The sequence below is a fragment of the Diadema antillarum genome, unplaced genomic scaffold, assembly GCF_040938485.1.
Source record: "Diadema antillarum isolate AM-2024a unplaced genomic scaffold, OU_Dant_1.0 seq00000824_RagTag, whole genome shotgun sequence".
Classification (NCBI taxonomy): Eukaryota; Metazoa; Echinodermata; class Echinoidea; order Diadematoida; family Diadematidae; genus Diadema; species Diadema antillarum.
Window position 1 is genome coordinate 67,900 of NW_027271701.1, and position 13,029 is coordinate 80,928.

At 41.0% G+C, this 13,029-nt stretch overlaps 1 protein-coding gene across 2 annotated transcripts; it reads left to right on the forward strand.

Moving 5' to 3' along the window:
- Positions 1 to 3,528: 3,528 nt before the first annotated feature.
- On the forward strand, positions 3,529 to 11,600 carry LOC139740008 (epsin-2-like). Of its 2 annotated transcripts, none has more exons than XM_071650603.1 (5): positions 3,529 to 3,623; positions 6,025 to 6,750; positions 7,721 to 7,920; positions 8,392 to 9,399; positions 11,239 to 11,600. In XM_071650603.1, the coding sequence occupies exons 2-4, from the start codon at positions 6,210 to 6,212 to the stop codon at positions 9,388 to 9,390; spliced, it is 1,740 nt and encodes a 579-aa protein (XP_071506704.1). In that variant the 5' UTR covers positions 3,529 to 3,623; positions 6,025 to 6,209; the 3' UTR covers positions 9,391 to 9,399; positions 11,239 to 11,600. The 2 variants fall into 2 exon arrangements, with proteins under 2 accessions (XP_071506704.1, XP_071506705.1); XM_071650604.1 differs by having other exon boundaries at positions 7,724 to 7,920.
- Positions 11,601 to 13,029: the final 1,429 nt, after the last annotated feature.

Genomic DNA, 13,029 nt, shown 5'->3' on the forward strand with positions numbered 1-13,029 from the left:
GTGCATTTGACGAGTTTGAAAGCAAAATCAGATAAGCGTCATTTCCAAAGTGTTTAAAAGTTAGGTCATAATCAAATTGAATAGAAAAATGGTCTTTTCAATAATGTTCTGCATTCTATATACGATATAAGAAATATTTTCGAAGATGCATTGTTCATTAAAATGATCACATACCCACATACCTTGCAACTTGTATTGTTTGTATATACCTTGTAGTTTATTTCTCCGAAGACCTCCGGGAAAGTTTACTCAGTGAGGGCTGGACGAGAGTGGGGATTCACTTTGCCATTAAATAAATACAATGTGAGTTTTTTGCGCCATTAATTTGGTTTTGAATACGTCTAAACTGTTAGAAGTTACAGTTTCTTTTGAAAGGTTGTTCCTGTGGAAGATTGCGTCTGGAAAGTCCGAGTTTGCCAGCTGGCTTGCAGAGATGAAATTTGATACGACGTTTTTTTTTGGTGTGAGACATATATAAGTTGAGTACTTCATGGATGAGGCATGATGAGGTGTAGGACAATGTTGTATTCTCTTCTATATATTTTGATTATATTCTTTGTTTCCAACAGGTTTAATCTCAAATATTTCAAGTTGATATCGTTTTAGATATCTGTTGATTTTGCATTTAAACATTAACTTTGTACTTGTCATGTTCAGGTCAATTTCAAGAGGCAGAAGAAAAATCGAGCAAAATGAACGATAGAAGTTTCGTTCAAATACATAGAACGTTCAGTGAGAAAGGTACCACGTGTAGCAAAGTAATTTTCCATTTTTAAGAAACAGTGACATAGAGTGGGTCGCAATCACGATATCAAATGAGATTATAATATCGGTTATGATAACTGTTATAATGATTGGGTATCTGTCTGTGTGAAATGTAATATAAGAGTATAGGTCATAATATATCTTACAGATTTGACGTGGAAAAAAAAGAACGCAACAAACTGATGACTGAGATAATTATATTGGAGAGGCGTGTACAGATCCTGATTGACATGATAAACGATTTAAAGGGAACCGGAACCCAAAGAGCAATGTGGATTGAGTGAAAGCAGCAACATTAGTAGAACACATCAGTGAAAGTTCGAGGAAAATCGGACAATCAATGCAAAAGTTATCAATTGTTAAATTTTTCTGTGTTGGGAGACTACTATAGAGGTTATGACGTTTGTGTGGACAGCGATCGTCACCCATCTGCTTTATCAATCTCTTGCTTTTGTTGTTCAGGATTTAGATATTGCTTTCTTCGTTGATATCATGTGCTGTATTTGTTTGTAGTCGTAAAATATCAATGAGAAATAAAATCGCATCAACAAATTCACAAATCCACAGTGAACGGGACTGAGTCTTGAACAGTTCACCCCGTTCAATACAGACTAATGTGGCAACACTATTATGCTCATAAGAGTCTAATGGCAAGAGCAGAAAGCGATATCTGCAGTGTGATATAATGTTTCATCAAAATATTAACAGACACACATAATTAGGCCTATAGAAAATTAACTTGTGGAATATCAAAGATTTACAGATAACTGAATACATGCACACCAATTGGAAGAGGTAATGTCACCACCTTTATTTAACACTATGGTTTGAATTTTAAAAAAATGGTTAGAATCATGTGTTTGGTTCTTGATTTAGCAAGTGCAATTAGACAATAAATACCTCTTCCCCACCCCTATATAAATTCCCAAATGCTCCCCTTTGGGTGTGAAGCGAAGGATAGTCTTTTTTCTTTTACGAATGATACATATAAGAGTCGAAAAATAGAAATCACTATTCAGTGAAGATTTCTTTAGTGCCATTCAATTCAGAAGCCTCTATCATTCTGTTTCTATGATTATAGTCTCGTCATTAAACGAACATGATGTTGAAATTAACAATCCACTTTCAAGTATTAATTTGAAAGAACGATCGAATTTTTTTAAAATCGTACTATAGGTATCAAATTTGTGTGCGGATCAAAGGACCATACAGGCGGGTGTATAGGTACTTTCCGGGGCAGGCGATACGTTTTTAAAAGTGCAAGGGCCCAGTTTATGGATTTACCGATGGTGCCACCAAAGATCGTACTACAATCTTTGGTGCCACTTCCGGGTCTTATCGACTGACCGGAAAAAAAAAAGAAAAAAAAAAAAGAGGGCCCAACATATTTCTGGTGCCAATTTGTTGCCACTCCGCCTCTGACAACTTTGGCTGTTCATGAGAAGCAAAGATAAACAACAAAAAGTCAAACCGTACTTTTTGCATTTTTTTTTTTTCAAAGTCGGGGGGGGGGGGGGGGTGGCCGGTGTGGACAAGTCACCAAAGTGGTAAGACCCTATGTATTATGCAAAGGAAAGAAAAAAGGAAAAATGAAAGGGGAAGACCCCCACCCGGTTGTGCTGGCTCTGCTTCTGACAGACAGATCACATGGCCGGCGGAACCGGGGGCAGGGGGCAGGGGGAAGTGGAAGGGGAGAGATGAGCTGAGGACATTTTTTTTTTTTACTTGTTAGCTCATGAAACCCGGAAGTGCCCCCCCACACTTTGAAAACGCCCCTGGATCAGATGGACAGACAGACAGACAGACAGACAGACAGACAGACAGACAGGCCATAGGTCCTCAAAACAGAGAGGGGAGGGGAACCTTTGAGAAAAAAAAATGAGTCGCAGCAAGTATTTGCATGATATAGGGCCTGTATATTATATATGTGCTCATGTCATCAATTCCGTCACAATCAATGATTTAATATGTGGGTGTGTGTTAGGAGAGGGGGTGGGGTTGGAGAGAAGACAGTGAAAGTGCAGAGTTTTAGCTAAGTCTGAGGGGGAGAGGATTGCGCAACAGAGGAGGTGAGTAACTTCTGACATGCCAGTTTGTCATATTGTTGTGTGTTTTATTCTGTGTAGGCCTACTCAAGTATAATTCACAGATTATCGCCTAATATCGGTACCATACAGCCCCGAACATTTTTTTTTTTCAATTATTATTTTAGTTATGAAATAATTTGTTGGAAAACAACATTAAAGTGACGCATATTAGGCCCTGACTAATTTGGTCAGGATTTCAGCTTATCATCCTACAAAGGATATTCATACTCACATGGAAGGCTCGAGAAAATTCATCACCACTTCTTCTTTTTTTTTTTTTCATTAGAGTTTCCAAATTTTGCGAATTATCGTTTAGGTCTAGTCGTATCATTACAGGTACACAGGCCGGCCGGTCGATCGTGTAAAGAGCTGTGTCGACGGTGATGACCACAGATTTACTAACTGAATGTTGTAACTTGTACAAGGTGATGACGAATGTATGCACGTGAAATAGTGCGCCCTCTAAGTTGACCTTCAAGCAGGCGTTGTCCACCATGCTATGCAGAACCAATGTACATACATAGGGCTAGAGGACAGCGGGCGGCGGCGGCGGCGGCGGTGAAACGATTACGTTACAACAAGCAGGAGCAGCACGGACGGGCGGCGCGGACGCGACATCACCAGAGATAGATAGAGACGTGCAATTTGTACACTGTAAATGATTGTGTGTGTATACCAAAGGTTGTGAGCATCGCGTTGTACCTGCCCATCCGGAAGCCCAAATACCTATGTAAAACATTGGCGTTTGCCGATTTTGTCGTACACAGAAAGGTATGTTTTGCAGTTCCCTGTGGTGTGTGAATACTAATTTTTGTGTAGAATGGGATATTGATGAACTTATGTGGTATCTGCCTGTAAGAGATCAAATTAGTTTTGGACACATCCGGTGTACCGTTCAGTGAAGTCATGTTTAGAAACCATTTGCCGGTCAGCAGAGAGTGGTGTGGGGTACGGTGGTAATACTATATCGTACGACCTTACCCCTTGCTTGCTTGGTACTCTCTAAGTCGTTAGAGTGACTACTTGTCATACTAGCTAATAGAGAAGTACTCAGTAGATTGAATGACTCGATTACATGCTTCCCCAATTTTTGGCAATGCGAGTGGTCGTCGTCACCATGTCGCGCGTGTAGCTCTATCACTGTCTATCGCCTATGCTTATTGACTGAAAGATCGGTCTGTATCTGGTCGTCGGGGATATGATCCGCGGAGACTGCGTCTCACGCCGTCTGTTTCTGGCTTCACGGGTCCCCTCCTATCAAAAATAAAAGACTCCTCCGAGCTCCGGACAGACGGATCTTTCTGTCTACTATGCTAACTAGTATTTATTTGACTCTTCGTTTGATCTGACGTGATGGCTGAGGAGAGAGGAACATTGTCATGCACTTTCTATTCACACAAAATTGCAATCCTGGACCTGTGCTTGTGATGTGATAACTACAGAATATTCGTTGGCTGTTGTTCAGACACAATAGTTACTGACAATAGACACAACATTTGTAAACCTACTACTTTCTAGACTCTGACATTAATTCTCTCTCTCTCTTATCTTGATAAATCTGGCAGTTTAAATTTTTGGACAGCATGTAATGATGTAGATGAGATGTGTACACACTATAAACACAACTCTCTTTCAAAAGTCAGTTTTTGGGTGGGATTAGGTGTGGAAATTATGGTTGCTTGTATTAAATGTGAAGAATGACTCGGCAGAAAAATCCCTCTGTCCGAAGGATTTTTTTAAAATCATTTTTTGGGGTAAATTTAGACTTCTATTATTATTTTTTTTTTCACTCTCACGGCTTACCTCCATACATAGGACTTTTACTTTAGGAGGTGATTCCGTGAAGCCAGACGTAGTCTTGTTGAACATGTCCCCAACGACAAGATACAGACCGATCTTCCAGGCCAAAGAATGACATGCTAACGTACAGCTGTAGATCTAGAATTGTCTAATGTATGTTTTTTTTTTAAGGATATGCAGCATTTTATAAATGTTTGATTGCTGTGACAAAGAGCATTCTCATTCTCTTGGTCTGGGGAGTGTTTCATCAAGTTAGTCAGTGCTGACAAGTTGTCAGTCTCTGACAATAACCATAGTAACAGTCAGTGACCAGAGCATCTCAGCCAATCAAAACCAAGGATTTTGCTGAAATTGTCAGCGACTGACAACTTGTCAGCGCTGACTAAATTGATGAAACACCCCCCAGATCCATGACAGTAGTCCCGAGAGAAGCAGAATTGGCCAGATAGAATCTACAATCTACACAAAATAAATGTTGTACCTTCCCAGTAGGGTCAGTCAGGCCATGTGCAGTTCTTTGTATACATGTATGTGTATTTGCAGTGATTGCACATAATTTTCTAACCCACAGAAGAATGTTTTTGTTGGCACACACATTTTAACAAGGAACCTAGGAAAATTAATCTCATTCCTTTGACTACATTTCAGTGAAAATACTCATGTGTTTGTGATATGCAGTGTGTACACAGCAAACTTTATTTTGAATACCGGTACAGAGGTTTTTCTTTTTTATTACAGTTCCTTTCAAACTTGATTTTTTTCCCTTTCATATCAGGGACACACAAATAATTGCATGACCCTGTTATTGCTTTCTGTTTTGTATATCAGTGATAGTAACTCATCCTGTGATGTGGCTAGCTGTTTAAATACAGTTTGCAGTTTGCATTGCTGAGGAAGGTCTACTTTTATTACAGATGACATGCATGCATGTACACAGATTTGGACATGTTGGCGACAGCTAGGCTACACGTATATAAATGCAGGATGAAGGAGTGGAAAACCAAGGAGCTTCAAACACAAAGCTCCTTGGGAAAACAAAGAGTTGCTTTATAGATGGTCTTATATATATGTAATAATTTACAAAGCATAAGCCATTATGATTTGACTTTACAACAGTCATATTATCAATAAAGGTCAGCGATATTAATGAAAGTAACGTGAATATAGATGACTGTATGAGCAAAGGAATGTTCCACATCACGAGGATATATGATGCTTACTGCATGTACAATGTAAATGTATGCACATGCCATTTACTTTTCCAAATTGGTAATTGAACTGCATGACTGCACATTCACTGGCTTGTATTTGGACAGTGAGGTGATATGATTAAATGTAATGGCTTGAATGTTTATTTTTTCTTCCAATACAGGAAGATATGTCAGCATTGATGAGGTGATTTAAGGTCATCAGGGGGTTTTTGGTTTCAACAAAACAGCTTAACATCAATTCTCACTTGCTTGGGACAGCTATAGTTGGTGTCTGGTCACAAGGTTCAGAAATTTGAATCACATTTTTTTTGTGGTGGACTGCATGTAGCACTCGCATCTAGTCGCTATGGCAACAAGGCGCACCATCAAAAACATCGTGCACAACTACACAGACGCCCAAGTCAAGGTTCGGGATGCCACCTCCAACGATCCATGGGGGCCGTCAAGTTCACTGATGTCAGAGATTGCACACCAGACATACAATGTGATGGCATTTTCAGAGATCATGAGCATGATATGGAAGCGGCTCAATGACCACGGCAAAAACTGGCGGCACGTCTACAAGGCACTTGTTCTCCTGGAGTACATCATCAAGACAGGGTCAGAACGGGTGGCGCAGCAGTGCCGCGAGAACATCTTTGCCATCCAGACGCTGAAAGACTTTGAGTTTATCGACAAGGACGGCAAGGACGTTGGCATGAACGTGCGCGAGAAGTCCAAGTCCCTGGTGGCACTGCTGAAGGATGAGGACCGGCTGAAGCAGGAGCGTGTGCGCGCCCTGAAGGCACAGGAGCGGTTCGCACAGGCCTCGCAGGGTATTGGCAGCAACTCCAGCCATGGTAGCCCCAGGGAGTTTGAGTCCAGCCAAGATAGTAGCCAGTCTGAACGTAAGCAAACCAATCTCCAGATATCGTGCTACTTGAACTACCATGGGAAATTGCATTCAGTAATCTGGCATGTGATATATCTAATTTTGTTTACAGATCATGTATTTACTGTAAAGCCAGAAATATTTGAAGCATCATTTTGGGGGAATTGGAACTGACAAGCCTTCTTCATGTGATGAAATTTTTATGAATTGCCACTGGCATTCAATGCATAGTGTAGACAAGAACTTTCACGTGGGATTTAATTCATTTTAATTTTATGAATGTGAAAATTTCTGGTTTTACCGTTTGTGGTGTTACTGTCATTTTTTTACTGAGCATAGATTACCCGTAGCAGTGCGGTATATGAAGAGAGTCTGGCCAACTCGGTTTTCAGCTTGTGAGTTTTGAAGCCTGCGATTGGTCAATAGCTGGTCCCGTGATCTACAGGCGCCATGGTGTTACCAAATTCAATAATGCCCTCGCAAGCAGAGCTCACACGCAGTGCCCATTGTTAATTACTGCAAACTTCACATGTCGGTGTTGAAGTTGCCAATCCTATGTCAAAAGAGCAACACTATCCTTGGCAAAAATGTTCACAGTGCACATCTGAAAATAACCTTTTAATGTTGCCAATGTTTGGCGATGTCCTTACAATGTAATGCAGTACTAGAGCAATACCCTAATGTATGTGCACATCTTACAATTGGATGTGCATTATATGCAAGTTGTCCATTTACAGTAGGTATTACTGTATGACATAGATACATGTTTAAAGTGATTGTCAATCTGTATTCCTTGCTTGGAGTCATTTGTTTTTCTTTAAATGCAGAATCTTTCAAGCACTTGGTTGTAGTTACTCAGTAGACATTAACCCTTGCACACGTTTGACAGGGAAGGGACAAAGTCCATTTTGATGTCATTTGTAGCTGACATTTGACCCCGATGTAAGTGATGGAAACATGCATATCCCTGATACTTGTCTGTGCAGCAGCAAACACTACATCGCGGACACCACCACGGTCGCTGTCCACGGATATAGAGCAGGCTCGTCCACAGACGTCAGGTGAAGAAGAGCTCCAACTCCAGCTGGCCTTGGCCATGAGTCGAGAGGAGGCGGAGCAGAAGGACAAGGAAGCCCGCAGCGATGACATCCGATTGCAGATGGCCATCGATCAAAGCAAGACAGAGGTAGGCAGTTTTGCCCTGTCCAGAAAATGTGTGGTATCCCACAGAATTTCAGTGTAACTCTTTTTGTTCAAAGGGGTCGTCACTCTTTGTGTTAAAGTTGGCTGCAATGATCAGAGTTGGGTCACAAACAGAACAGGGAAAGTTTCGTTGATATCAGACCAAAAGAAGCTGCCTGCTGCCTACCCAAGAACCTAGGATATTCACGGGAGAAAACTAAAATCATATCAGGATCTAGTCAAGTAGAAAGTGTGGAACTTTGAATGCTTCTAGGGAGTATAGTTTATGTTGATGTGCTTTTGTATGCTATCTACTTAACATTTGATCATCTGCTTGATATATTTGCCAAGACGTGCAATGTTCTAACTTTGACAAGGTCATCAGATTTTATCATTAGTACGATCAGTGTGATTTTTTTTCCCCTGACTGCAGTCACATTTCAGATGATGCTAATGTCAATGTCATTTCGAGCAGGCACCAGAGGGAGGATCGACCACCTTACTGAATCTCGCCTCAGAACCAAAGTGGTCCTCGCCTCCGCCCCAGCAGGATCCGTGGGGTGGTGCACCTGCTGCAAACTCCTCTCCCGCTTTCAACAATGCTCCAGCATCATCCAACATCACCATCAACGATCCCTGGAGTGGTGGGTCACCGGCCCATAAAAATCCTCCACCAGCAGTGAGTGACCCCTGGGGAGGTTCACCTCCAGTGTCCAAGCCACCACCCGCTGATCCATGGGGGGCGTCAGAGCCAGCACCAGCCCCTGTTCCAGCGCCTGGCCCAGCACAGCCTGCCGCCGATCCCTGGGGTGGGCTTGGTGCGGCTCCAGCAGTCTCTGCGGCCCCTGCAGTGTCTTCAGCTCCCGCCAGTGATCCCTGGGGAGCTCTCGGGTCAGGAGCCGCTCCCATGCCGAGCGACCCTTGGGCCATCAATGGAGGTGGCGCTGCGCCCGACCCAGATGCAGAGTTCGATAGGCTCAGAGCGGACGGTGGCATTGTAGCGACAACAGTGGATGATGCCTTTGCCTCACCGCCAATGGCAATACCGCAGCCCAGCAACAATGCGTACGACATGTCTGGTATGAATGTAGCTCTGTCAGGCACTCCAGAGAAGAAGAAGCCCGAGGACTTCCTTGGCAAGAACTCCAAGCTCGTTAACCTTGAGTCACTAATTGGTCCGACGAGAGAAACAATCGGTCAGCCTTCAATGCAGGGCACCAACCCATTCATGATGGGTGTGACCGCACCAGCCCAGCCGCCGGTTAACAACCCTTTCCAGCAACAGCGGCAGCCGGCACCATCCATGAACCAGATGAGGGCGCAACCGGCCGTTGACATCAGCACTGGGATGGGAATGGGCGTGGGTGTCGGTGTGGGCATGGGCGGATCTCCTGGCTTGCCTCCACCGCTGTTACCCACCAGCGGGGGCGCCCCACCAGTGCAGCAGCAACAGACTAATCCGTTCCTGTTGTAGCAGAATGATGTAAGTGACAGTAAGTTTCAATGAAGACGGATATTCTGCTATTACTCTGTACACTGAAGATTATCTCCTGAAAGCTTGAGCCTAAATTTGACCTGATTAGGATGGGAAATTGATGTACTGTTTTATAAACATTCATATTGGCTTAAACCGTCAACTGTCTAAAGGTCTTAAATTTTGGTGACACATTTGAGACGAAACAAACATCCCAACTGAAAACAAAACAAAACTAGGAAAGCACTCTGAGAGCACATACCTCCACCAAGCAGCTAATTTCCACTACTTGATCTTTTCTCCTGTAGAGATTAGTGATTTCCACTGATACATGCACGCTGAAAATTGCCTAATTTCCCAATATAGAAGCCTTTTGTGACGTCATCAGCTTCCAGCTACATAGCGCCTCGCCCGAGCAGAGACCGCGTTTAGTTTGAACTCTCAGTTCATTGTCCCTATCTGCAAAAAAGATAAAAATTCTTCAAAGATCCATGAAAATTCCGAGATCACTACCAAAACTGAATCATCTGTTCCTTGTGTCATTATCAACATTTCCTGCAAGTTTCGTTAACAAAATCTGTCATTTTGCAAACAGACAAACCAAGGCCTTTGATCACTTAAGCTCCTTCTTCCTTGGCAGAGATAACAAAAACACAAATAGATGCATTGCTTTGACAGGAGAAGCAGGCCAGATTCACCAGGACCTACTCTGCAATGTGTACATACATGTATAAGGCTGGTGTTTTCCTTGCCTTTGGGCCAATCTGTCTTAAACCAATGGGAAAAGGGTGTTGCTGAAATCTGCTCTATAACTTTGACTGCCGTCCTATGGTCACACTCAGGAGGGCCAAGAATGGCCAGTTATGTGGACTGAGGCAGCACTTTATGGCTGTCTTTGGGTACTTGTGGAAACTGAATAGTAGTTTTGCTTTTCACGTGGCGCTCTCCGGATAGTACAGAGGAGCAAAAATTTGTGAAAATCCAACATTCTACAATCAGGTAACATCTTAACTTGACTTCCAAGCAGTTATGCCTAAATGCTGTACACAAACAAATATCTACATATTTTGTAGACCCCCCCCCAAAAAAAAAAAAATAAAATAAAAAAAACACACAACAACAACAACACACAAACAAACAAACAAACAAACAAACAAACAAACAAACAAACAAACAAACAAACAAAAGAAACAACCAATAGCAACAGACAACAAAAAACCTGGATTATCATTTTATGTGTTCAGCAATTTCAGTCTCAATTTTGCACATTCTTGCTTTTATTGCAGAGATTCACAAGATGGAATACAATTGCATTTAAAGTTTCAGCATTCCTTGCTTAGCAAGCAGTCATCACCTGTTCCCCTGATTGTGGACATGTAGTATTGCAGTGAAAATTTTATGTCAAGAGTCGGAAGCAAAATGAAGAGTTTGCATTATTGCAGACTGCAATATCAATTGTGTGTCACTACAAGATATGGGATCCAATTATGTCAATAAATGTAGTCTTTATCGTATTATTTTCAATATCAATGATTAAAAAAATTTCTCGTGTAACACAGAATGCTGCTTCTGCAAATAACAAAGACCATTTTTTATATCTGAGGAATCTGCAAAGAACGAGAAAAAAAAAAACATGCTAGTTATTGATGCTGAACTGTATTAATGATGGAAAGACTGGAGTCAAGATTGAGAAAATGAGGAAACAAGCAACCCAGTCATAATGTGCTTTGATTAATAAGTTGTCAATGCCAATTGATATTGTCTTAATTAAAGATGTAAAGTCTGTCAATGGCAATTTAAATGTTTCCTTTTGTTACCTGTTCCTCCCTGTTCCTCCCTTTACCACAGTCGCCAGTCATGTGAAAGGATGTGAAGGGACACCAGTATCCAAGCTACTCTTTTTCTTCAGTTGCATCAGTGCGAAATGTAAATGCCAGATGCATCATCGTCTTCTGTTGGTAATGAGGAATATGTATCACCTATCTCATACTAGTATAGTTAAGTCATGGACCAGTTGAGCACACTTCTTGTTTCCCAAGCAGCAAGAAGTTGTCAATGCTAAAAGTGTGTATTCTGTTACTTTCATTTCCCCCCGTTGAGACAAACAAGCGTGCTTCTTAGTTATCTGTGTTTGAAAATGATAAATGAAAGAACTATTTTTTTTTTCTTAGTTGTAAACTGCAAAGTGTTGGTGATGAGCTTGATACTAGATTATGACAGCTATGATGCTTTAATCACTTGATGGTATATCAAAATCACTTTCGCTGCTTCTATGCTTGTGTGCATCTGGTAGACGCTGAAATGCGTGTATACAGCTAATCCATTCAGTGAGGCATCGTGATGCAATGTTGTTCCACATGTTGGAATGCAAGAAAAAGAAAAGAATGAACGGAAATCACTGTCTCCAGAGTCTTTATCTCTGTAGAAGCATTTTTAGAATGAATAGAATCTTCTTTTTTTCCCTTTTGTTCGTCCAATTCTTTTCAATCTCCAGAAGGTGTATCAGATTAGTTTATTCATTTGCATAATCATCCATTTCAAGACACTTGATTGTATGTGATGAAATTAAATGGTTACTTGTTTGAGTAGCGATTTGTTGATGTCACTGTTAAGAGTCAGCATTTATTATATATTTCTGCACAAGTAGGGGCGAGTATTCCTATGGTTGTATATGTCATGGGTTTTATTTTAAGTCATATTATTTCTTTTTTTTTCCTCTCTCTCTCTCTCTCTCTCTCTCTCTCTCTCTCTCTCTCTCGAAGCCAGCTGTCTTTGTTAGTGACAGAAATGTGTAAACTTGAAAATAGAAATGTTTGACTGTGAACAGGAAATGCACTGTCTGCATCAGAAATGAGATACCTGCAGAGGGTGTACGTAGGTATTGCCATTGTGATTTTATCTGGTCTCCAAATGTGTATAAAAATCTATATATGCAAATCTTTTTTTATTTTTGTGAATCGAATCTCCTTGTTCTATATGCTCTGAAAGAAGCACGCAGTGTAGACTTTTGTAGAGGAAGACATAGTAATGTAATCTTGATGTTTTTTTTTTCTTTATAACAAAAAATATAAATTTTTGTCGGTCTGTAGCATACTGTTACTCAGTGGACATTATGTGTGAGAGCAAGTGCAGTAGATTGACTGGTAATTTTAATCTGTTGAAAAGTACATTCTTGAATTCATGAAATATCTATGCTGTTTTCATCTGCTTACTCAAACTGCCTGGCAAGTTTTTAGCCCAAAGTATGACAATTTCATCCAATCATCAACCCACCAGTGCATGCAGGACACATAGTTTGCTGATTTGTCCTTTTCATTATAGTTCTTCCACTGCAATGCATGGATTTATCTCAGTGGATATGAATTGTACATGCTATTCAGTTGAACAGTGTTTGTAGTTGTTTTTTTGCTCCACAACAACAACAACAACAAAAGGAGACAAACTGTGTAATGTGCTGCTCTATTCATAGAATTGTGGGTTGCAATGAGAAAAATACACCCTTCTGGATTACTGACCGTATTGATCTTCATGTACAAATGATTTCAAGTACTTTCTGCTTACAGTAGTTCTATGTTGAGGGTTGTTCAATGATATGAAAGGAAGAGCTTGGAATGTAAATTATTTGTGAATTTCAGTTAG